Genomic DNA, 26289 nt, shown 5'->3' on the forward strand with positions numbered 1-26289 from the left:
AGTTCAGAATGACCAATAATTTTAATGAAAAATGCAAAAATATTCAAGACACCAACAAAATAGATGTTCACTCCACTGTCAACAAAGCCCAACTGACGCCTTGTGGCTGAGTCAAGCGTCTGATGGGCGCGCAAAAAACTAGTTCCCTGTACTGCATATATTATCAACATGTTAAATAAATGTTAAAATGACTAATAATTTTAATATAAAAAATGCAAAAATATTAAAGAGCACATCTTTCTTGATATTTACTCCACTGGAAACGAATGTAAACATAGAACAGATTACTGAATTGGCAGACTAGCCCATCAGCTGATCAGGTGATGCTCACAACAAAACGTGATGTTTGTAAGGATTTCGTTAATCAAATTTTTGTTCGTTAACCGAATTGAAGATTCTTATGGAAGGTAATTCGTGAACCGAAATTTTGTTAACCGAACCATTCGTTAACCGAGGGACCACAGTAGTGATAAATTTGAAATATTTCCTGCACGATTTCCCTCGCGAAATAAAAAATTTATCGCTATATAGTAAAAAATGGCGATAATTTTGGTAGTCGCGATATATAAAAATCGTTATATAACGTCGCTATATATCCCGACCCTACTGTCGTGATAAACAAATTACCGTATATAAACCACGCATTTACCTATGACAACATATTACGATACATTGTATCATTATTAGAGTGAATTAAATAATATTCCCACAAAAAACAATTGTCAACTCTGTTTATGTTTCCCACCTCAGGCACCTGTGTCCAAGCAACTGACGGGTCAAGCAGCGCCCACAGGCCTAAAATGTTTCTTAGGGAAACTTCTAGGAAGCTTTTTAACCCAGAATCCCTAAATTTTTTGTCCAGGTCTTCCGAAATTCGAATTTTCCGGGTCAAGATCTTCGAGGGTTTACTGTATATTTATACGTATATTCATCTTAATTTTGCAGTTGCCAACCATTCAAATTCACTGCCAGTAATTTTTTTTAACCAACTGATCCCCAACTCTAATTACATGCCATTTCCTCTTATTTACACCACCAACTAAGAAAAAATAAAGATGATCCAAAGAGACAGTTGACCCACAGGTGCAATGTTTTAACTGTAGCAACAAGACAAATTATGAGATTAGGTGAGCCAAGATTAAGATAATGATCGTTTGGCTAAAGTAACTAACAAGTCAGCAATACTAGTATAGTATTGTGTTTTTTTTATTCCCAAAACAGCTGGTAGAATCATAAAGCAACTTATTATATACTGTTTCTTAATTTTCTCTAAGAATAAAGACTGTAGGGACTGAGAAAATCCAGAAATGGGTTAAGGGAAGGAAAGTAGGCTTGGATGTGGAGAAACTTCATTCTTCTTTACTTGTGATAAAGTTATGCAGCACTTGTACACTTGAACCCATGTCTTCTGTCTTGTTACGTGTGTATGTACATATGTTATGTTTCTTATCATTGGGTGTTGTTTTGTTAGGGGTTATATTATATTAGTAATTTTCATTGTTCCCTTCACTTACTAGAATATTCTTTTGTTCTCTTCCAGATACTGCCCTTGGTCAGTTATATGAACAATAAAGCCTAGAAAAAGGTCGACTCTAGTCTTCTTTTACCACAACTTGCCAGCCTTTTCCTGCTATTATTGAATGGTAGCCACAACCAAGACAAACATGGACTCTCACTCACCTTCATCCATTCATTCTTAACTGCTGTGAAATCCTCATATACCACTCAATGCTGTACTCTCCTATCATTCACATGCTCTGATGCTTCCTTGATCCCCATCCCTGCACTTCTAGTGAACCTTCACCTTATCCTTCCATTTCACTGGCCTTCCCAACTCTAAATCCTTCACTCATGTTAGCCTTTCACTTCACTTTGTTTCACCATGTCCATATGCCACCAAAACAGACACTGGTGAACTCTGTCTTACAAATCTTTCATTTTCACATCTAATTTCTGTAACTCCTAATCCCTGCATCCTATTTATTCCACATATAACTCTTAAATATGTCATCTCTACCAATTCTAACACACTTCCTCCCCTTGCAGCCAGAGTCCATGATTCACACCCAAATACCAATACAGGTTGGACCCCACTAATCCGGGACCCAATAGTCCAGCAGCTTTGATGGTTCAGGATACATATACTAATGAATACTTAATCTTAAGGGGAAAATTAGGATATGTTCAACAACTACAAAAGGTCAACAGTAATTCTATAAAAGCTGTGGAAAAATCATTACAATTATAACAACCAGTATTTATCTATATTTTTTTTTTCGGGAAATAGCCCACCCGGGCACAGGTCATTGACCCATAACGGGGCCTGAGGGGTGAAAGAATATGAGTAAAAAGAAATTAAAAATAGAAAAGAAAAAGATTAAACTAGTCTACACCACGAAGATGCCAGAAAACCAGCTTTTTAAAGTGAAACAGATTGTATGAGTTTTGAAACACAGAAGCAGGCAGAGCATTCCACAGTTTGGCTGTGTGAGGAAAGAAGGATGTACTATAATGGGTTATTCTAGTGTGACCGACAGCCACAGAGAAATGGTGGGCACCGTCAGCAAGACGAGTGTAAAGAGCCCACAGCCTTGCCGGTGGTACACAGGATGCCAAATCCAGCGAACATTGCCCGTTATAGTACAGTAGGGTCGGGATATATCGCGACTTTATATAACGATTTTTTTATATCGCGGCTACCAAAATTATCAAAATTTTCCTATATACTGTATAGCAATAATTGTTTTTATTTTGCGAGGGAAATCGGGCAGGAAATAATTCAAATGTACCACCATGGCAAACAAATGCATTATTTGCTCACCAGAGGCGCCACCATGGCTGCTCACTCACGCATTCACGATCGCCCGCTCAGTCTTTGCGAGTGAGTGACGAGAAATCAGCCAACTCTGCTGCAGATTACGGCTTCTAAGGTGAGTGTAAATGGGTTGCTAGTGACGTGAAAAGTGAAGTGAAGATAATGGAAAGCTCAATGGAAAAGATTTAATACTGTAACTAATATTTTTGATGTTCGTTTATGTAGGTGTGGGATTGTCAAGTGAGGGTGGCGTCTGCTGCCGAGGCTGTTGTTCCCAGGATGGTGCGTCAGCTACTGAGTCTGGTGTTCCTTGATATTGAAATAGCCTGTAGTTCCTGAGTCTAGTGTTCATTGGTGCTTTAGTTAGTAAGAAAATTAACTCATTAAGTTAAGTTTCGTCACTTTTTTTGGCCTCCAGAACCTAACCCTTTTTCCCCATTGATTACATGGAATTCTATATCGCAATTTAGTATATAGCAAACATCGTTGGACCCTCTCTCGCGATATATACCGACCCTACTGTACCTGTAAAAGAGAGAGTGAAGCAACACTGCTCTCTTGCAAGGATTCCAGCAATGAAGGATATATTCTTCTAAGTCAAGTCGGTGACATTTTATAAACAAAAAACTTTAATTCCCTGTCTTTTATCCCATGTCCCTCCTGACCCCTCAACTGAAAACTCCGCACCTTTCATGGCTGTCAAGACCCCACCTCCCCCTCCCCCCCTGCTCCAGCCAGCAGGGCAGGCAGATGACGGTGGGTGATAACGATTAATGGGATGAAGGTGGTTTTAGGCTTAAAGTTCTTCTCTTATAAAATATCACAAACTTGACTAAGCAGAATATAACCTTCATTGCTGGAATCCTTGCAAGATAACAATTAATTTGAGTATAAACATCTCATAGTTTGCACGAGATAAAATTTTTAGTCCTTCAGTTTAGTACATTTGAGTACAGTAATATGCTGCTCAAAATTATGGCTTTTTCAAAGGGAAAAGTCTGTATAACTAACCACAGTGGTCAGGATATTATGGCATTGAATGCTACAAATTATTTCAAATAAATTCTTTATTTAGTTCTGTACATTTAAGCGCATTCCCATATAGTGAATGGTATAAAACGAGGGTCCAGGTGTGCCATAGCATTAACACTTTATCATAAAGAGGTCCAGTAAGCCTCAGCTAGATTTATGCTGATGTGAATTATATTGGTACCTGTAATAGTACATCTTATGCATTATTTTGCCATTTTTGAACCTCGGCTTCGATGGTTCAGAATTTTTGCTAATCCGCAACCAGTCTGGTCTCGAGTTTCTCGGTTAGCCAGGTCCAACCTGTACAGTCAACCCTCACTTTACGCAGGTCCCACATTTCGCGCTTCCACGTTTACGCAGTACCCTGCCAGAACCAGGGATGCTCACATTCCGCGGTGCGTGTACCCTTTGACGCGGGTGAAGTATAATTTTTTTTATTTAGCTCATAAAATTCATACAAATTATCCGGCCATAATATAATTTACATTGCTGGAATTCTTACAATTTGATGATCATTTTGAACATAAGCATCATAGATTTTGCATTAGACATACAAATTTTAGATCTAATGCAAGTATTTTGTTTACTCAGAGCAAATATGCTATCTTTTGTGCAAAATATATGAAGTGTATATTCAAAATATTCCTGGTCTTGCAAGGAATCCAGCAATGTCAATTATATTATCCTAACTTTAGTCTGAGGTATTATTTATTACTGAAAGTTAAAATTTAGTTTTTCACCCAACATTTCTCTGGTAGGGAGGGAAGGTGGGGGGTGGGGGGGAGGCAAGGTGGGGTACTTTGATTGACAGATAGTGTCGTGAAGAATATTTTTTTTTTTATTAACTGAAGATATTTGTTTTAGCTCATAAAATTCATACAAATTACCCAGAATATAATTTACATTGCTGGAATTCTTACAATTTGGTGATCATTTTGAATATAAACATCATAGATTTTGCATTAGACATACAAATTTTAGATCTAATGTAAGTATTTTGTTTACTCTGAGTAAATATGTTATCTTTTGTGCAAAATATATGACATTTATATTCAAAATATTCCTGGTCTTACAAGGAATCCAGCAATGTCAATTATATTATCCTAACTTTAGTTTGAGGTATTATTTATTACTATACCTTAAAATCTAGTGGTTTTCCCCAAAAAATTTCTCAGAGAAGGAAGAGCCAGCGAGTGTAGTGTGAGAAGAGGGGAGGGAGTCGAGTCCATTATTTGAATGGACATTAACTTGCCGACTGTATTTCTCTATTTCTCTTAAGTATTAATTGTGTGCATGTACCATCATAAAATTAAGATGTTATTTTTACTAGAACATAGGTATTGTGTCGGAAAAAGTGGAGTTTGGGGGTCAGCCGGTCTCTATTTCAATTAATCCCATATGTTATGTTGTTCACTTTACGCATTTCTCACTTTCCGCGGTACCCTGTGGGTTGAATTAACTGCGTAAAGTGAGGGTTGACGGTACTTCCCTAACTGATCACCAACTTTACCATTTTTCACATGGTTATCTCTCTATATATCCAAGCGAACCTAATACCACGCTATATTTTCCTCCTTTACTCTTATGATTTAATTCATATGGTTAATCATTTTCCAAATGTTAAATATCCAAGATATATGAAACATACCACTTCCTTTATTTTACCCTTAATCATACTAAAATTACTTCTTCCTGTCATTGTTCCTACCGATTTTCATCAATTTCTTTTATTTATACTCATTACTAACAGGTACAAACTCTATCAATAACATTTTCAGCTTTTTTCTCAACAGCCCACTAGAGCTGTGGTCTAGCACATATTTCGTGTGCTAGACCACAGATATTGACTCGCACCCTATTTACATCCCTACTCTTAATTACCAAACATAAGAGAGAATACCTTGTCATTGCATGTTCTTTGTGTTCAAAATTATTAAAAAGAAGACAATTCCACTCCCTGTATCTACGAGATAAATAATCTTTTCCTGATTGTGCGACCAGGTGGAAATCACTGGAGCAGTACCTACACCTCAACTTGTACCAGTACAGAATTAACGTGAGTAAAACTAATATTCATACATTGTGCCCTTCAAATGTTTGCCAAATGAACAACACAGCAAAGATGCAGGCATATACAGATTCTTAATATGAATGCAAAAAAGCTGGATGATAATCTGAAAGGCTGCTAATAAGTAAGCAACTAGCTGGAGCTCTAAGCACAATCAAGAAAGGAATGATGGAATTTATTAAAGAATGCAAAATAACCTATTGTGCCATATTTCCAAGTGAAGAATTATGACGCAAAAGCAAAATTGCTGAGAACATGCAAGTGTGCTACAAGCTTTCTTACAGATGAGCAGTTAATTAAGTGTAAAAGTGATATAAGGATTTTAGGATGAGGTGTGGAATAAAGAAAGCAAAGGGAAAGTGAGTGACATGATGGTCTCATTGTATGGAGAGGAAAGATATGGGATGGATGAGGATATACCACAAAGATATATCACCTTTTCAATTGATTCCAACAGCATGTCCCCTTTCTTGTTTTTTTGACTTATGCCAGATGGTGCCTTGGACCCATTAACAACCTGCACCTGGTATAGAGATGAAAATTACAAAGAAGTAACGGTATGATACTTCACATTTTAATTAGGTAGCGCTTTGGTTTCTGATCACACCAGGTCAACAACATAAGCAAACAGTCCTCCACTGATACAGTCAATGTTAGATCTTTTAAGTGAAGAGAGAAAGATGATAACAAGAACTATTTGAAGTAAATTCATATGATAATTACCTCTTTCACAACTATGTGCAAGAAAAGAGGACCGTAGGACAACTCGGGAATAGCAAAGTACTTATAGGTGGTCTTGAAGCGGTCCACAATATATTCAAACACTGAGTTTCCGCTCACTGTTCTTGTTAAATTTCTCTTCTGAAGAAAAGGATCTGCAATAAAAATGGACAAAAAACAACATTAACTTAAATGCAAAAGTACCTCAAACAGCACATCATCCACATGCAGAGGTGTTGAAACCAAATAAAAACATGTTATCTTTTCAGGGTCATGGGAACTTGATCTTTGTACCCCTGATCAAAACCTTTTGGTGTACTCAAAAGAGCAGCTGTATATATATATATATATAATCATTACTTACTTATATCAATTATCGAAAACTTTCAGCTAACAGCCAAACAGAAATTACAATAAATTTTATGCTTCAAAAAGATATGTTGGAAGAATGTTTAGAGCAAAGGCAATTAAGTTTGATTAACAGAAACAGATTTAGGAGAAGCCCAAGGGCCCTGTAGTATGAGTGTGTGTGTGTGAAACAAAGGAGTACTGTGTGAGGAAGACTGTGTCAACCACACTGGTGTGCATACTGAAAAGAATGTGTCGCACACAGAGGTCAGTTGAGTATTAACCAATATATGTACCTGTATGGATACTTGGCAGAAATAGTATTGTATATATGAAAAGATCAAAATATATACAAAAAATATACAATATGTGAAACTGTCTTACCTTCAACAGCTATCTTTTTGCTCCAAGTTTTTTCAGCTCCTGTTATGGGTTGATGTTGGCGAACATTAATCACAAAATCTGTCATTTTAAAGACTACAGTGTAAAATCTAAATAAGTCCAGCCACAATTTACCCACACAATCAGTGTTCTTGCACTTCCATTTGTCACCAAGTTCAGCTGGGGCTGTAATAAAAAAAATAGTATAATTAAAAGGGGTTTTCCATATGAATGAATTTATACTTCCGTAAGTAAACTGATTCCGTCAAAGAGTATAACCTTCTTTCTTTTTGACATTCTATTCTTGTCTTCAAAAGTTATCAAGTCCTTGCAACACTTACAGTCACCACAACAACAGCTTGAGGTGAGCAATGTTAGAGCAACTATATGCACGCACTCTACATTAATACTTCCTAACAAATGATTTTAAACTGAACTATTCAACTGCCACATCATATCTACTTTTCTCTGTCTCATTTGCCCTACCATCTAAAATGAGTGTAAACAAAAGTAGGGTGAAGTTAAATCACAGTGCCAAAAATAAGATACAGCTACAGACAGGCTACAAAGCCTCGTGCCATGTTTACAGCTAAGAGAAGCAGTGTTGACATTTTTTTTTTCATAAAATAAAGGATATTTTTTTATTTCCAATCTACAAAGTAACAATTGAAGGTCCATGTTATGAAATTGTTCTCTAATTATCAACTACATCATAATGTAACTACAGGTGGTGGCACACCGGGCACTTTCTTTCAAACATGTTGCCCAGCAAATAGGTAGGATGCAGCTATCAAACAGGGAGATACTACTGGATGGGAAGATATTGGAAGCATAATGTATTGTCTAATGGTAGACCCTACTGCCATATGGCATCACAAAAATTGTGACAAAGTCCCAGGTTCCTGATCTGAATTTCTGCCTCATTTACACACAATTGCAGGGTCTCAATTGTTTCTCGTACTCCTGACAACACAGCATACATATAGTGCTTCTCACTTTTCATCTTTTTTTTCATTTTTGTATTTCTTGATGGTTCTTTATTATTATTATTATTATTATTATTATTATTATTATTATTATTATTATTATTATTATTATTATTATTTTTATCATAATTATTTTACTTTGTTTTTATTTTTATTATTAATTTTATTTACTATGAATTATTATTATTATTATTATTATTATTATTATTATTATTATTATTATTATTATTATTATTATTATTCCATTTTTACCCGCCAGGCCCCGATGTGGGTCAGTGGGGCTAATCCCGTTAAAAAAGAAAGAGCAACTCATCTCCATTGCATGTGGTATACAAACTTACAATTTTAACTGAATTTGGAGGAATTTTATTATTATTATCATTTCATTTTGGTACCGGTCAGTTGAATCTGCCAGTTACCCAGACTCAGGATAACCAGGAATCTACTGTACTGTATTCATTTGTACAGGGAAACATGTTATGCTTCAGAACCCAAAATGTTTACAGGTGAACAGACTGACAAGACCAACAAACAGTGTGATATCAGTAGAGAGTTCACTTTACACAGGCATATAAAAACATAAATACAAAAACACTGACTGTATTCTTGGACATTATGACAAAGGCAATGAATGCATAATTACTCACACAAGTAAGCCTCTCCATCTGGATTTGGGTGTAATGCATGTAGAACTGGGAGAACAGGTGTCTGATGCTGTTGCAAGAAGTGCACTACCATCAGTGGGAATACATGAGGGGGAAGAGTTCCTCGTGACTGGTCATCTATCTGGCAAAGCTGAAAATATATCTTATGTAAATTTGATGACTTCTCATAGATACCGGTAGTTATTTGACATTTTTTTTTTCTTCCAATGGAAACAAACTACCCTCTTCCCCAGACATTTGCTTTAGTGCCTTTCAAAATCAACACTTGTCAGAATTTTATGGCATCTTAGCTTGTCATTAGTTAACACTGAATTGTAGTGAGACACCATTCAGTGACCCTATCCTGCCCATACTAAAGCTAGTGTAGGCAGCCATGGCCAGGTCTCAAAACAGGCTTTATTATATTCTTATATGGTTAACTTTCATATATACAGTATTTAAATAAAGAAAATTATATGAACACTTCAACACTGAATATACTATCAATGATAATTCATACTCTCATTCAGCGTACCCATGATCCACTCAATAACAATAGTGTTCCTCGCAAGTGTGTCTAACTAACCTCCTCTATCTCTCTCCCCCCAGCCACTTGCCTTGTTGATGGGGGAAGACCATATGCTCCCTCCATCCTTAACTGCACCCCACCTCACCTCACCCCCTCACCCTGTGGTTAATCTTTCTCCCCTCATTCTCTCTTAGTTAATAAAATTATAAAAATAATGTTATAAATTGCATGATCATAGTCCCAGCTACTATTGTGAAGTACCTCCTGATTACTAAAAAACAACACCTATGAAAGACTGTGAATGATGGGCTCTTCTCTTCAGCCACATTCAGTGCAGCTCAACTTAATAATTAGCCACACTCTCTTAAACTCGGATTTATCTTTCAGATTACATCTCAGGATTTCCTCTAATATAATTGTTTTAAATTATATGTTTAGCATTTTTTACTGGAGATATGGATAAGTTACCCAACTGTTTCGCAAGTACTTTACATTACTAAAACTGATTTTAAAAAACTACATGTATGGCACAGAAAAATAATTTCAATCTGGCAATCAGCAAATTATATAAGGAAATTTATTAGGGAATACCAAATACAAAAAAAGAGATATACAGTAGATTACAATTACAAATAAGTCATGTAGATTAATTTCAAAATACCCTACCTTGGCCCAGTATCTAAAAGCCACGCCCAAGACTGGCACCCGTGAGTCCAAGGATGCATAGTCAGCAAGCAATTGATTAGTAAACTTAGAAGATGTACTGCTTGCCCCTACTACCATACGTAGACTAGTCTTGGCATGAGTGAAGGACATGGTTGGGAATGATGATGACAGGTCATCAACAACATCTCTGTGGAGGAAAGTTTTCAAGTGTTATTAAAATGAATATTTGCATATTACTAATAAAATTATCCCTTCACCAGCTTACACCATTCCATGCCTTATGGAGAATATATTGTGTACAATGGCAAAATTGGATGATTCTGACTTAAAAGGACAAAAATATTACTGTACTAGCAGAATCGCCAACCTCCGGGCGGATCTTTCGCTAGGCCACGGTAGGACGCCACCCTCCGGGAGGCTCCACATTGTCTCACTGTAGTGCATTAAGGTGTCTGCTTTGATCCTGACTTTGTACTCGTCAGAAGGCATGTTTTCCAGGGCATTTTTAAATGACTGTACATACGTGTTGCGCTCATGCAGCATTTTTTGGATAGATAGGACAATGTCCTGTCTGGCACCTTGAATGTTGCCACACCTGATAGTACAGTAGTCTGCTTTTCATGATCTCCCATGAAGTAGATTTGGAGGAACTTTGCCTGCTCATCTTTCAGTGGTAAAAGGGATCCTGCTTTGTGATAGACTTGACCCTGGACTTTGAATGTGGGCATGTATCCGTGCTCACGAACTACTCTGGTAGCTCCAAAGGATGCCATCTGGGAGCATGAATTGTACTTCCGTATATTTTTCCAAGAAGTGTTTTGATTCTGGTGTTGTTCCTAGCATGAGAGTCTTCACTGGTTGTGGTGGTTTTTCCAAATTTGGCAGTCGTACTTTCCCATGAGTCCAGCAGATTCTCCTTTGTACTTCTTTGCACCGCAGTATTCACATTTCTTATCCATGTTGCCAATGACAACAGAGGGATACTTTTCATATTCTATATATAACATCATCCATCATCACTACATATAACACCATCCATCATCACTACATATAACACCATCCATCGTCACTACAGATCAGTAAAGTAGTTTCCGAGATTCTCCTGCGGACACACAAACACAGATATACTTCTTTGTTTTACATATACTGTACAGTAATACCCCAATTTACGCGGTCAATTAAACACGCGGAGGTCCTCGTAAAACGAGAAATGCGTAAATGGAATAACAGAACATATGGGATTAATTGAAATAGAGACTGGGCCGACTCCCAAACTCCACTTTTTCTGACACAATACCAACACAATACCTATGTTGTAGTAAAAATAACATCTTAATTTTATGATGGTATGCACACACAATTAATATGTAAGAGAAATACAGTTGCCAGGTTAATGTCCATTCAAATAATGGACTCAACCCCCCCCCCCCTCTTCCCATGCTTGCTGGCTCCTCCCTCTCTGAGAAATGTTTGGGTGAAAACACTAGATTTTAAGGTATAGTAATAAATAATACCTCAGACTAAAGTTAGGATAATATAATTGACATTGCTGGATTCCTTGCAAGACCAGGAATATTTTGAATATACACGTCATATATTTTGCACAAAAGATAACATATTTGCTCTGTGTAAACAAAATTCTTACATTAGATCTAAAATTTGTGTCTAATGCAAAATCCATGATGTTTATATTCAAAATGATCATCATATTGTAAGAATTCCAGCAATGTAAATTATATTTTGGCCGGGTAATTTGTATGAATTTTATGAGCTAAATAAAAAATTATACTTCACCCACGTATATGAGTAGATGCACCGCGTAAAGTGGGAATTCCGGTTCTGGCAGGGTACCACGTAAATGTAGACATGTGTAAACGAGAACCGCGTAAAGCGGGGTATTACTGTATAGATAACTGTCACATTTGTAGTTTGAAAAGATGTGTCTATAACATCATTAAAATTAATATGAAACTATTATATTTGTAGTTTTGAAAATTGTTAACAATATTATCCTTCCTGGGGAAGAAAAAAATTTGCATTTTCTATGTCTAAGGTTTGAAAAATTATTTAGATACAAACCAAAAAAAATAACCTTGTGCATCCATTTACAGGAAATTGATGAAAATTATATTTAAAATAATTAAAGTATCAATAGCTGAACAGTTGAAAAATAAATACTGGAAATTATAGTACGTCAGTATATATTCAAATGAGTAAGGCACTTATAATAATTGATAGAGCCAACACGATGTCTATCCATGTGAAGTTATGTCGTTGAATATATATATATACAGTATAGTGAACCCTCACTTTACGCGGTCAATTGAACCCATTGAACCCACGGAGGCCCGCGTAAGGCCCACTTAAAGTGAACAACATAACATATGGGATTAATTGAAATAGAGACCGGGCCGACCCCCAAACTCCACTTTTTCCGACACAATACCTATGTTCTAGTAAAAATAACATCTTAATTTTATGATGGTACACGCACACAATTAATATTTAAGAGAAATAGAGAAATACAGTCGCCAAGTTAATGTCCATTCAAATAATGGACTCAACTCCCTCCCCCTCTTCTCACACTCACTGGCTCTTCCCTCTCTGAGAAATGTTTGGGGGAAAACACTAGATTTTAAGGTATAGTAATAAATATTACCTAAAACTAAAGTTAGGATAATATAATTGACATTGCTGGATTCCTTGTAAGACCAGGAATATTTTGAATATAAATGTCATATATTTTGCACAAAAGATAACATACTTACTCAGAGTAAACAAAATACTTACATTAGATCTAAAATTTGTATGTCTATTGCAAAATCTATGATGTTTATATTCAAAATGATCATCAAATTGTAAGAATTCCAGCAATGTAAATTATATTCTGGCCGGGTAATTTGTATGAATTTTATGAGCTAAAACAAATATCTTCAATAAATAAATAAAATATACTTACCCATATACTATCTGTCAATCACAATACCCCACTTCCCCCCCTCTTCCCACCTGCTCCCTGGATCCCTCCCTCCCTCCCTACCAGAGAAATGTTTGGGTTATAACATTATATTTACATTTTTAGTAATAAATAATACCTCAGACTAAAGTTAGGATAATATAATTGACATTGCTGGATTCCTTGCAAGACCAGGAATATTTTGAATATACACATCATATATTTTGCACAAAAGATAACATATTTGCTCTGAGTAAACAAAATACTTGCATTAGATCTAAAATTTGTATGTCTAATGCAAAATCTATGATGCTTATATTCAAAATGATCATCAAATTGTAAGAATTCCAGCAATGTAAATTATATTCTGGCCGGATAATTTGTATGAATTTTATGAGCTAAATAAAAAAATTATACTTCACCCGCGTACATATATATATATATATATGTATATATATATATATATATATATATATATATATATATATATATATATATATATATATATATATATATATATATATATATATATATATATATATATATATATATATATATATATATATATATATACATATATATATATACCTAAAACTCCCTATTCCTTGTAAGCTCGATTGAAGAATCCTTTCTAGAATTTCTTGACTTAAGTGTGTCACTCACAGGAGACACAGCTGATGCGAAGGTCGGTAACTGGGTCAATGTCCACCAAAATCCTGAGTTCAGCAAACTGCTGCTCCCTGTCAGTGAACTTAAAGACTCTGGGGTTCACTAGGTACACTAGTCACTAGTTTTTGAGAAATAGTGCGTTTAACATTTGTGAGAGATTTGGCGATTCCAATTCGCCAGATATTTTGGATTTGGGTTGAAATGAACAAATGCTTTGGACTATGATTTATTCTTTGATTATTGACAATATTTGTATGCTTCGTGGTATATAAGGGATCCTTGGTTGAAAAAAGTTTGAGAACCCCTGCACTAGTGCATCCACCACACCATACCTCAGAATACTGAGACCATCTCTCTTGGTCCGAGATGTGTCATCACTACGGGGGTACTGGCAACTGGGGGTTACTCAGGCCATACGAAAGAATTTTGTTGACAGGATGTTGATTGATGAGTAGTCACAAGAATTGTAGTCACGTCCTGTCACACCCTGGGCAGTGAACGAATCATTTGCAGAAACTAATGTTCACTTCAGCTCACAGGATTGTTGCCATAATTCAGCAACTATCAATAACTCAGTATTGGTGATAGATTTAAAAAAAGATTTTGGACATCATCTTTGGATGACAAAATAAAAATCACTCAACGTATAACGTCACACTACAGGATATTACAATACACTTTGGAAGAATATAATACGTCACTGTTTTATTGTTTTTCTGGATTCGTAAAACACTTATGCCTTGTTATGTAGAATGTGTATATAGACCGGAATGTTGTTATCCATTACTGATTTCTTTGATCGTTGTAATAGATGTAACAGTCTCTTTGTAGATCCGCTGCCACGTATATAACAATTCTTCCTCTTTGTAGTAGTAAATGTAACACATAACAATATCTTTGATTGTTATTTCTTGGGTTGACAAGTGTGTGTGTGTGTGTGTGTGTGTGTGTGTGTGTGTGTGTGTCAATACAGCTAATCATTATTATTTATCTCATACCACCCACACCTCCCACTTTCCGGCACACTAACTACCATGGACATACAGTATATTATATTTATGTTTTTGATCTTATAGTTTTTTCTTATTCTGTATGAACAATTGTGTGTACATGTAAGAGAGTAAAATAAATGTAATAAAATACAAGTTGAAAAATAACAACATAACTCAAAGGTTGGCTCAGTAGGGGTGAAGCGCGCATTACGTTGGAATGCAAAAGCTGCGGGTAGCCAGCCCGGTTTGAAATATTACTGCAAGGCATCGTAATTTTCCATTTGCGAAGAAGCGGGGTATGCTTTGAGAATATCGAATAGGGGTGTTAAAATATCAATTGCAGATAAGCGGGGCTGCGAATAGCAGGGTTCGTATTCCTGTATATGAATACCATATGTTCTTCTATGGGAATATTGTTTTCAATTTACATGTTTTTGCATATACTGTAATATACTTCTTAAGAATATATCAATAATAATAACCTAGGCATACCTGTACTATATAATGTTAACATTCACAGTATATACTTGTTCATTAAAAATCTCCAATGACAGTCCAAAATTTCACACTTGTAAACATACCTGTATATTTCACTTTTTCCAACCAACTCCTTGACTGCCAGTAATGCAGTAGATGGATTAAGGTTGTCGTCCATTACAACGTCGATGTTGATATCACTGGTGTTTAAACAGAACCCACTCAGGGATGATCCCACCATCTCCAAGCGACATCCTACACAAGAACATAGATTGAAATTAGCAGCAACTTTTTCTTCATTTTTAAAGAAATTTAACTGTTTTCAACAAACTTTTTATAATTTAACTGTTTTCAATGACATGCTGGTACATTAAAAATACATTCTTCATTTCAAAAATTTTAATTTCTGATGATTTTCTTTTATCCATCTAGTTCCCTTTATCCTCAAAAAACCACTCCAAAAATCAGGGGGTTTTCACTGTATTGATATTCTCTGCCCCTTGTTGCAGTTGCTTTTGCAGTAATGTAATTAAAACCCTACCTGGTTAAACTTATTAAAAAACACTAAAATTTCAACCTATGCAAGCACAGAAAATAGCCATAAAAATTATGAATCTATTCTTTTAAATTCATTTACAGCCTATAGAGCCTCATAATTAACCTAACAGAGATGCCAAGAGGGGTCTACATGGGTCCAGAAGCATGTAATGCTCAGAGACAAATGCACTATAAGCATGGATACATGATGCTATTAGCTATTACTTTACAGCCCTCTACCTCAATTGAATCCAAGTTTATATGTTCCAAACACCAAAGTCAGTCATACGAGATTTTGAAACTCATGATCAGTTTCCAGTCAGCAGCTGTACTGTCAACATCTGCTTCACATAAATCAGAAGAAACTTAAAAGGTTAATGCTTCTTATACTAAGTACAGTATTCTATTTTTCAACTGAAATCATGATGACTGGTGTACTCCACACATTCTTATTTACATTTGGTGTCTGAAATAATAAGGTGAATGATGTTTACATGCATCAACTTATTTAGTTATGCCCTTGCCTACATTTTTTTTTTTTTTTTTGATTGGGCACCCCCCTACATCCTTGTGTAAGGTGAAGCGCAGAAGCGTTTACAGCGCCCAACAGGGAAGCATGCTAAGTTCATGCTTGCCTTTATATCTCATGAGTTAAGGGCGTAGAAGCCTGAAGAGTCAGTGGTTTATGTCATCAAGTTATTGGAAGCTCCAACAACTTTCCCTGAATACGAATTCGCAACTTTCGACAGGTACCTACTTTACTGCTAGGTGAACAGGGACTAATGGGGGCTAGGAAGTAAGTCCAAACAACTTCCACCGGCCCGGGAATCGAACCCGTGACATCTCGCTTGCGAGGCAAGAACGGTACCGCTTTTACCACCGGTCCCCCCTTGCCTACATTGTGCATGTGTTAATATACACAGCTTATAAAAACTAGATATATACTGCTCACATGCTTAGTGAATTACTTATGGCACAGTAGTAGGAATGGTGAGGCTGACAAGTTGAATGTGTAAAAGGTTAAGCTTCAAACACATTGGTAGTTTGGTTTCTCAGTAGGTATGTATGAGAAAACAAGATAGTGAATGGTTATCACCACTTCTGGGAGTGAGTGAAGTGTAGTGAACCATCCTGTTGATGAACTACAGGTACATTATTGTACATTTCGTAAATCTAAGTTAGATACGTACTGGTAATGTGTACAGTATGCTGTATATACAGAATATAGTGATGGCTTTTGGTAAGAACAAGGAACTGGAACATACTTTGCAAGCCATCCATTTTAGTTATTAACTTGAAGTAAAATGTAGAGAAAACCACCAAAAGTGCTGTACCTGTAACTTTAGCAACGAGGAGGTCATTGAGCTCAGTCACAACTTCCTTCCGTTGTATGGTCATATCTGGAGTTACTTTCACCTGTTCAGCAATGGATGTAACCAATTTGTCGATGGCTGCGATGTGGTCATTTGTTGCTGATGGCACATTCTTGAGAGTGGTTTCTACATCTTTGGCCTAGAAAGACAAAAACAAATAATTTTGGCTCAATTAACACAATCAATTTCACTGTTTCACAGTTGGGATTGCTACATTACGAAAATAAATTTACAAATATAAAAAGCCTTCATTAGCAGTAAATTTGTTAACTATATAAAGCCTAAAATATATTATAATGGACGAGTTGACGGTTCTGGGTAAACACAAGAAATTACCTCTGCCAAGTTCGTAGAGTGATACAGTGTCGAGATAAGTTTATTTCTCTAGAAACAGGGCCGCCATTTGCAATGACGCCACTACCTTCAAACTCATCGCTGCAGTCGGAGGTACTAGAAAGGATGGCCTCTTCAAACCCCAAATGCTACTTTCATGCAAGTTTTAAATGTTTTTTGTGGCCTAAGTCATGCACATTTCGTAAGTAAAGAACTGTGCCGGTAAGAGCAGCTTCAAGCATAGGTTGGATGGATATATGAGCGATAGGGGGTTGGATGTAAATGGGACTGCCCAGTACGGGCCAATAGGCCAGCTGCAGTTTCCTCCATTCTTATGTTCTTTAGGACATAAACAACTCCCATGTTCACACCAGCTCAGCTGTCATGTACTCTTACCTGGTAGACTCTTTCTTTATATTTTCAGTGCATTTACAGAGTATATCAGTACTAGATGGAGATAAGAGTAAATTTAGAAATAATGACTTTGTCTGGACTTTGTTTTGAGAATGCCTGATACTAGGTAAACATGACAACATAGTGCTGCTATTGTTTTGATGATTCACTAATGAACCACTGGGATATATCATTATTTATTCAGTACCATCCCGACTGAGTAAAGTGAGTAGACACAAAACCTTTTGCAACTGAAATCCTGTAGAGATAATGTGTCTTATTGTTTAAAGTGCTTAATCCCAGAGTTAGAATCTTAACCCTTAAGCCCAGGGTTAGGGTGTTGCTGGAAGTAACCCCCAGGGATAAATCAAGAATAAAACTTTCATAAATGATTAAAAAAGGCGGACATTCTAGAACGTACGCCTATTTTTTTTTTTTTTTTGAAAAGTCAATTTTTTTCGCGATTTAACCCTGCGGGGTGGGGGGGAGGGGTACTGCCAGCAGCACCCTAACCCGGGGCTTAAGGGTTAAGGTTCCCCAGATGACCAAAACCAGAATAATATCAATATTGTTTGGAATGTTTATACTGTACTGTACTATGAAATTTGTTGTATGGGCAGGGGGCAGTAAATATCCATTGAATTAGTTTGAATGTGTTTAGTAATATTTATATTTAAAATGGTACGTATTACTGTGTTGCACAGTAAAGCACAATTAGTTATCTAATAATCAATATTTATTTACAGAGCCGATCAGCCGAGAAGGTTGGACAACTGCAGCTGGCTGCCTCCTGCTGGGAACCTCGCCCCAGCCAGTGACGTCACAACCAATCACAGAGCTTTTCCCAGTCACCTGACTTTTTAGCAACCTTAACCCTTATTTTGACACTTTTTGGCCCAATTTATTTTAAAATATCATTACCATAGTGAATTTAAGCATTTTCTTTATCCATTGACCTGCCATCTTATGAAAAAATTATGACCGTCAACCCGGCCATTATAATATTCAAACTTTTAGCCATTAAAAATCTGTGAATACCAGGACCTGTGCAAACACCAGCATTTAATCCTTTCGCTGGCCGTTGACACTATTTGTGTCACTGCACTACAATGCACTACTAGTCAGGCAGACTGGAGGTAAAATTGTGGTATTAATGATAGAAGCATGGAAAGTGGCACACTATTGGATAATATCTTTATAATTATTTTCAGCTACAAGGCCAATGCATATTATTTCCCTGAGGACCATGGTAGCCATTTAAGAAATGGCCGCCAGCCTATACGAGAGTCTATTTCTATGCTATGTTCTTCCACATCTTGCTTATTTCCTCACACGTTTCTTTCAGGAAAGGCTGCTAGATGTTTCCTAGGCTTCTTTGTCATTAGGTTGGGTTGGGTTAGATGGCAAAAGATGGTGTGACTATTTTTTTTCTATTTCCAGATAGTCATTTAAACTGGAAGGCAATGTCCAAAATATATAAAATAGCAGATTTCCAGCAGCCTAGCACATCAGTTGCTACAGAAACTGACTGGGACAAAATTAATGTGTGCTATGTCCAAAGTTGTCAAGTGAAACACTTATTTGTCCAGCACAATCATAGTGTAACACAGGATGAGCAGGGTACAAGACACTTGCAGAAAATCTCTTGGTCTTCAAGAAGATAGCAACGAGTATATTCCAGGCAGCCTAAAGACATACGCACGCAGTAACAGGTACAAAGGAAGCCACAGGCGAGTGGAATCATCCAATGCTCTACCTAGAAACTGGCAGGAGTTTCAAAGAAATGACGACAATAAAATAGTGCTGTTCTCTTTCTTGAGCAAACAAGTAGCAGCCCTTGAGACTGATTGTCAGGTCATTGTCACAGACCACAAAAATGTACTCTGTACCCAGCCAAGGGACATCACCAGCCTTGCCCCCTGCACTTAGGAGGAAGCCGATACACGAATCTTCCTGCATGTAGCAGATGTAAGTCATGCATTGCTATTTCCAGGTGATAACCTGTACAGTTGACAGTGACGTGCTAGTGTTGGCCATAGCAGCTTTTCATCTCCTCAATATAACTGAGCTTTTGCCACAGGAACAGGCTTCAGATACCTCCCAGTCCATGAGATGGCAGGTTCTCTTGGGCCTGGGAATGCAAATCATTGCCTTTTCTTCACACATTCGGTGGGTGTGACACAGTCTCTTCCCTTGCTGGCAGAGGCAAGAGGACTGTGTGGGAAGTTTGGAAAACATTTGATGAGGCTACACCAGCATTCTGTGCTTTGGCATCCACTCCTAGACCTGCTGAGGACCACCTAGAGGTACTGGAGTGCAGCAATGAGCTTGTCATTGGTTTTAATATTCTTCAATGAGCTTGTCATTGGTATTAATGATCCTCAAGAGCGAGGTGATTCCCCGCCTGGAGTACTGTCACCCCATCTGGTCCCCAAGATATGCTAGGAACTGTCAGTTCATTGAAATGTAAAAAGTAGGGCCACCAGACTGCACTTTGGCACCTCAGCTACCCTGAGAGATTAGAGCACCTGCAAATGACGAGTTGATAGTCGCAATTTTTTCGTAACAAAATGCTTAAATTCACTATGGTAATGATATTTTAAAATAAATTAGGCCAAAAAGTGTAAAAACTAAGGTTTACAGTTGCTAAAAAGTCACGTGACTGTGAAAAGCTCTGTGATTAGTTGTGACACCACTGGTTCCCTCGAGCTGCAGAGAGGGAATGTAGAGGCAACCAGCTGTGGTGTACATCCATTAGTATGTGTTGTGTACGATCAGTTCTGCTATAACGCGATAGTTGTGTTCTTGTAAAACATCGTGTTATAGAAATTCGCATAATAGAAATAACAGGGCTTATGGAGAAAATAGGGTTAGGTGCAGATTACTACTCGAAATCGAAAAAATTTTAGTAGTTAGCCTAACACAAAGGTTAGCAGTCTAAATAAATGTTACATTCATATCTAATAATGAAATCATACATTAAATGTAACACTTTACCGTGAAGAAATATGAATATAACTTGATGGGGGAGAAGGGTGATTTTGAGGTTGATAACATCGAGCTTCTCTTCAAGTGTTATAGCCTTTCTTTTACGATCATCACTGGGAATGCGATCAACAGAACGCTTCTTGGAGATATTCGTCTTTACCATATTCACAGTTAATACCACAAAATTGGAGAAATAGTAAGCAAAAATCGCGTTACAGCAAACAAGCGTTTGCGTTATACAAATATCGTTCCTGTATTCATAAATCGCGTTAGAGCCAATTTGCATTGTCAAAACACGCATTATAGCAGAACTCACTGTACCAGCAAAATTACAGGACTTGTGGCCACATACAATGTTGATATACAAAGGCATACCTTATATTTAGGTTAAAATAAATTACTGCTCATGTATCATCGTGTGTATTTATTTGCTGGCTGCCAAAATGATGCAAAAGACCGATAACTCCAACATGGAAGTTTTCATCACTGTTCTCTATTTCATGCCTGGAAAATGTAAGTTTATGTCACTGATGTCTATATTTAATGTTGTGGAAGGACTAGGGCCAGGGAATGGGCTTGAGATGATCAGATCACAGATGTAATTTAATGTGCTTCATAGCTGGATGGTAGAGTTCTTGATAATACTCTACAATCATAAAGAGATGTACTTTTGGGAAATTTTTTTCATCTGCCTTGATGAACCCTGGAAGTAGTTGTTCAACCTTCTCAGCTGATCGGCTCTAAATATTATTAGGAAATTAATTGTGCTTTACTGCACAACACAGTAATGCTATATTGAATATATAAATTTTACGAAGCACATTAACTAATTTAATGGATATTAGCTGCCCCTACTACAAATTTCATAGTATAAACATTCCAAACAGTATTGGTATTATTTTGGTTTTGGTGTTCTGGGTAACCTTAAGATTCTAACTATGGGTTTAAGTAATTTAAACAATAAGACAAATTATATCTCTATGGGATTTCTGTCACAAAACATTTTTCTATCGCATAAGAAAATACAGGTCATATGTTGGTATGTATAAGTTATATTATAAGTTATAAGGTTAACTTAACATACACCGGCAAGGGGGGGGACCTCAAAACTAGTGATTTCTACAGAAATGAAAGTCAAAATCATTTATAACACATCGCAAACCATCTGGAAAAAAAAATATAGTGTGTATGTCTAAGTACAGGGATGACCAAATCCTAAAATTTACCCAATATAGCCTATCTAAAATCTAAGCATCCAAATACTTATGGTAGTTAAAGTAAAATTTTACCCATTAATTAATATAATACTGTAAATGATGATACTGTATATCCTACTGGTTCATTAGTGAATCATCAAAACAATAACAGGACTATGTTGTCAAGTTTACCTAGCATAAGGAGTTCTCAAATACAAAGTCCAGACAATGTCATTACTTCTCAATTGACTCGTGTCTCCATCCGTACATTGTCTGCAGGGTAAGTGGTGATGTCATTGCAAATGGTGGCCCTGTTTCTAGAAAAATAAGCTTATTTCGACTGTTATAGCAGGACTTTAAACTTTTATTACAAATTATAGATACTGTATTTCTTGTGTTTACCCAGAACCGTCATCTCCTCAATTGCCTAGCTTATACTACAGATGGGTAACCTAATTGAAGTGTATAAACATCTCCAAGGGCACTACTCAGTCGAGTGTCCTTACCTGGAGCTGGCGGATGCTTGCCCCACAAGGGGTCATAGCTCAAGGTTGAAGAAGCAGCAAGTCCAAAAAACTGTGAGGGCTAACTTTTTTGGAGTGAGAGTTGTGAACTCAAGGAACAACCTGCCAGTGTGTGTTGTGACGGCACCGAGTGTGAGCTCTTTCGAGATAAGACTTGGCAAGCACTGGGGCAGGTTCAGATACATTCAGGAGCCTGTGCATGATCAGTACTTGCCAACAGTGCATAACAGAGATGTGACCGATCACTTAAGCGGCTAACGAGCCGATCAGTGGTGAAGAAGATAAAAGTAAAAGATGCGTTTGCGGTTTGAGCAGATGTGTCCGGGATATCGTTGACATTCCTGGGTAGTAACTCTGGGTGTACTCTTTTAAGTCTGGCTTCATGTACTACATCTGATGTTTATGTTTAGCCTCAAATTTTTAAATCTGTTGTCCATTTCCTTTGCGATAATCAGGAATAGACCTGAAAATTTAGCAAAAGTTGGGAGATCCGTTCAGGTTCTCTTACTATGACAGCATCGCCTATTTCTAGTGTTATAGGCTTAGCCTGTTTGTGTAGCTTATAAATCATTTCAGTGAGTGACAATGCTAAATGTGTGTTTACTTGACCATGGATGTCTGTGAAGACGCTTATTTGCTTTGCAGCGAAATCATCCACATTGTAGACAGGGCGAGGTTTGCCTTTAAGGACGTCATAAGGTAATAATATTTGTCTATGCCATAAACATTGTATACAGGCGATTTTCCTGTGGAGCTATTGCTCAACCCATTAATAAAGGTTGTAACTTGAGGTAACCCATCCTACCATATATTGTGCATTGGATTTACAAGATGATGAAGAATCTCAAGGATTTTACGATTGGTTCTTTTTCGACGAGGCTATTTGCCTGTGGATGATATGCTGTGATGAAGCTTTGTTGGGCACTCACTGAGGAGGCTTGATTTCTAGAGTGTTCACTGTGGAGACTTGATTTGTAGAGTTACAGGGTATGGTAATGATCGTTTGTACAGTGTTGCCACATATGAAGTGATCAAATGTATTAAAACACTTATAATAACTATAACAAACTTGTATGTTGAACTAGGACGTAACAAGAGTTTAACTAAAACTTACCGCCTCTCAGAAAGGTAGATATCAAGTGCAAAAAAGGAGAGAATGTCAAACTTTAACCAAAAATCTTTAATTTTTGTATAAAACTCTGTTTTTTGTTCATAGATTCGAAGAACTGCTACCACCTTAATGTTGCAGTTTCCGGTTACCTGTGAAAGCACTAATTAGAGGTGAACTGGAAACAACATTCATAAATGTTTATGGGTTAAGTTTCAAACCCAAATGTTTTTTCTCTATTTATTAAGAAAATAAACTATTTGCACAATAAGTGAGATATCACCATAATTAATGCTATGAGCTGTGAGCATTAATAATAGAAAAAGCTTGGGTATATCTAGCCTTTTAGAGCTACTTAATTGATGCCTCTGTGGTCAAGGTGAGGGCACAGTGGGAATACACTGTCACATGTCCAGTTGATGACTACTCACAGCTCATAGGAAAGATACTGTGGGTGATGTAATTATATAAACCTAATGTATGTAACCCACATTTATATAAGCATTACTGTCTGTTAGACAGGGGCTAATACACTCCTCTATTATTGCACTAGCAGTGCAGTGGGGGTGAACAAGGCCCATAAGCAGCTGTTTTCTCAAAATGGCAAATCTATGGATGGCCTTCCTCCAACACAGGATGCACTTTTGGAGCATACTAAGAGAGCTGCCTACCAAGGTTATATCTGGGCACAAATGTTGGTAGCTGTTCCCTCGTTTCCATCCCCTGATGAATGGGGTCGACTGGAAAAAGAGGATGGAGGTTTGGAAGTGAAGTGAACAGCTCTTCCCGATGCTTCCCATGCCTGCCAGGAACTACTTCGTTTAAGGTTGCAAGAAAGGATGCAGGGGACAATGTAAATGTGTGAAGGCTGCTCTACAGTGTACTATTCTTTGTCTGTGTGGAGGCCTATGTGACCGTGAATAGGTCAATCTTTTACAGTAATGCAAAATTATGAACTGATTATTGGAGTTTATCACCTATTCAACATCCAATTTAATTGTATTCTGTATTTTCTATAACCATAAGTTGACACATTGCAGCAGAGCTGTCCCAATATTTGATTATTAGCTGATTTGTGCCCAATTGTTAGTTATCTTGTTATTCTTTTATTGTATGTGCAGTTAATCTAATAACACAACAGCAATGAATTTATTTTTTACAACTATTATGCCTTTTCCCATATGAGTGAGGTGAGAAAAGGTTCTTAGCTCAAGTCATTTAATGGACAGGTGGCTGGTCTGTCACATCCGATGATGATAATTTGTGATAAAAGCATTCAAGTCACCTCTGAGGATTCAAACCTATGAGAGATGTCTGTTTCAGTTTAATGTTGAATTCTGTTGATTAAAATAAATGTTTTTACAGTTTTGTGGTGAATGCTGTTCCAAGTTTATGGTGAATGGTGTTATAAACAAGTGTTAATGTGATTGAATTTTTGCTGCCTTTAAAAATATTTACAGTTCATAAAGCAAAAACCATTAAATTTTACATGATAAAAAACTGACTCAAGCTCATACAAGATGTGTATTATCTTTCAAAATAAAATAAATAAGATGTAATAATACTGGTTACCTATAATCTGAATCCAAACTGTTAACAAATCTATGCTTATATGTAGGGAGCTGTATTTAATAATAATCACTATTAAAAATTGCTGTCACAGCACTCAAAGACAGATCTGAGATGACCCTATAGCCCAAAATGTTTACCATGCCCTCCTCTAAGCATGTGCCAAATTTCATGCTTCTATCATTAAACCCACAATTCCTTAATATATTTCCCCAATCTGCCTGACTATACACTACACGTGAGGAGCGAAATGTCCCCCTTGACCCTGAGCGCTCACACTGACCAGACAACTTGCATGGGGATCCAGCGCATAAGTTATTATCGTTCCACACTCATTTTCAGCCATTCCATATCATTTATACAACTATTTTGTTCTATTATCACTTAGTCAGACAGTTTATCTTTTTAACTCAATCAATAAAGAAGAAAAAATTTGCATAATTTTACCAGTAAAAGGTAAATATGAGTGATGCAGATTGCATCATCAGCCTGTATACAGTAGAGATTTGGACTGGATGAGTGGCTAGTGAAAGGGTTATTATCCCATCTTACAGACATGTGTATATGAAGTGCAATTGAAATTTCATGAAGGTGGCATTACCATTAGAAAACTGAAAATTCTTTTATTAGCACTAGAAACATTGGCCTTTGACCCTTCAACTTCAACCACCTGATGGAATCGAACTATGCCACCTCAAAAGTAGTTTATTAGTTCCAACTACAATGTAATCTCCAAAGTCCCCACGACTTTGGAATGATCAATGTTCTGCCATTCTAAAGAATACAGGTTTCCCCGAAGGCCTGAAATAATCACTGCAACCCCCTTTGACATATTAAATCCTCAGATACAAGATGCTGAAGAAGAGTTGATTCAAACTGAAGTTACCATACTCAGTGAGGCCCTTGATCTCAGCTGTGGGATCTAATAAATAAACCTGAAAACAGCATGTCTGTCATTATATTACAAACTCCTAAAATTAAGGAC

The 26289-nt window shown here is 36.8% G+C and overlaps 1 protein-coding gene across 3 annotated transcripts in view; it reads right to left on the minus strand.

The window, feature by feature from the left end:
- LOC121858225 (terminal uridylyltransferase 7-like) overlaps positions 1-26289 on the minus strand; it is a 114201-nt gene that overhangs the window by 66949 nt on the left and 20963 nt on the right. For 2 of the 3 annotated variants that reach the window (XM_042354509.1, XM_042354508.1), the window contains exons 6-12: positions 17155-17332; positions 15388-15538; positions 10190-10376; positions 8998-9145; positions 7368-7550; positions 6639-6790; positions 6352-6438 (exon numbers count right to left, since the gene is read on the minus strand). In XM_042354509.1, coding sequence (XP_042210443.1) covers positions 6352-6438; positions 6639-6790; positions 7368-7550; positions 8998-9145; positions 10190-10376; positions 15388-15538; positions 17155-17332 — 1086 coding nt within the window. The remainder of the gene's footprint in view (positions 1-6351; positions 6439-6638; positions 6791-7367; positions 7551-8997; positions 9146-10189; positions 10377-15387; positions 15539-17154; positions 17333-26289) is intronic. The other variant, XM_042354510.1, reaches the window with a different exon arrangement.

The sequence above is a fragment of the Homarus americanus genome, unplaced genomic scaffold (assembly GCF_018991925.1).
Source record: "Homarus americanus isolate GMGI-L3 unplaced genomic scaffold, GMGI_Hamer_2.0 scaffold57980, whole genome shotgun sequence".
In the NCBI taxonomy this organism is placed as follows: Eukaryota; Metazoa; Arthropoda; class Malacostraca; order Decapoda; family Nephropidae; genus Homarus; species Homarus americanus.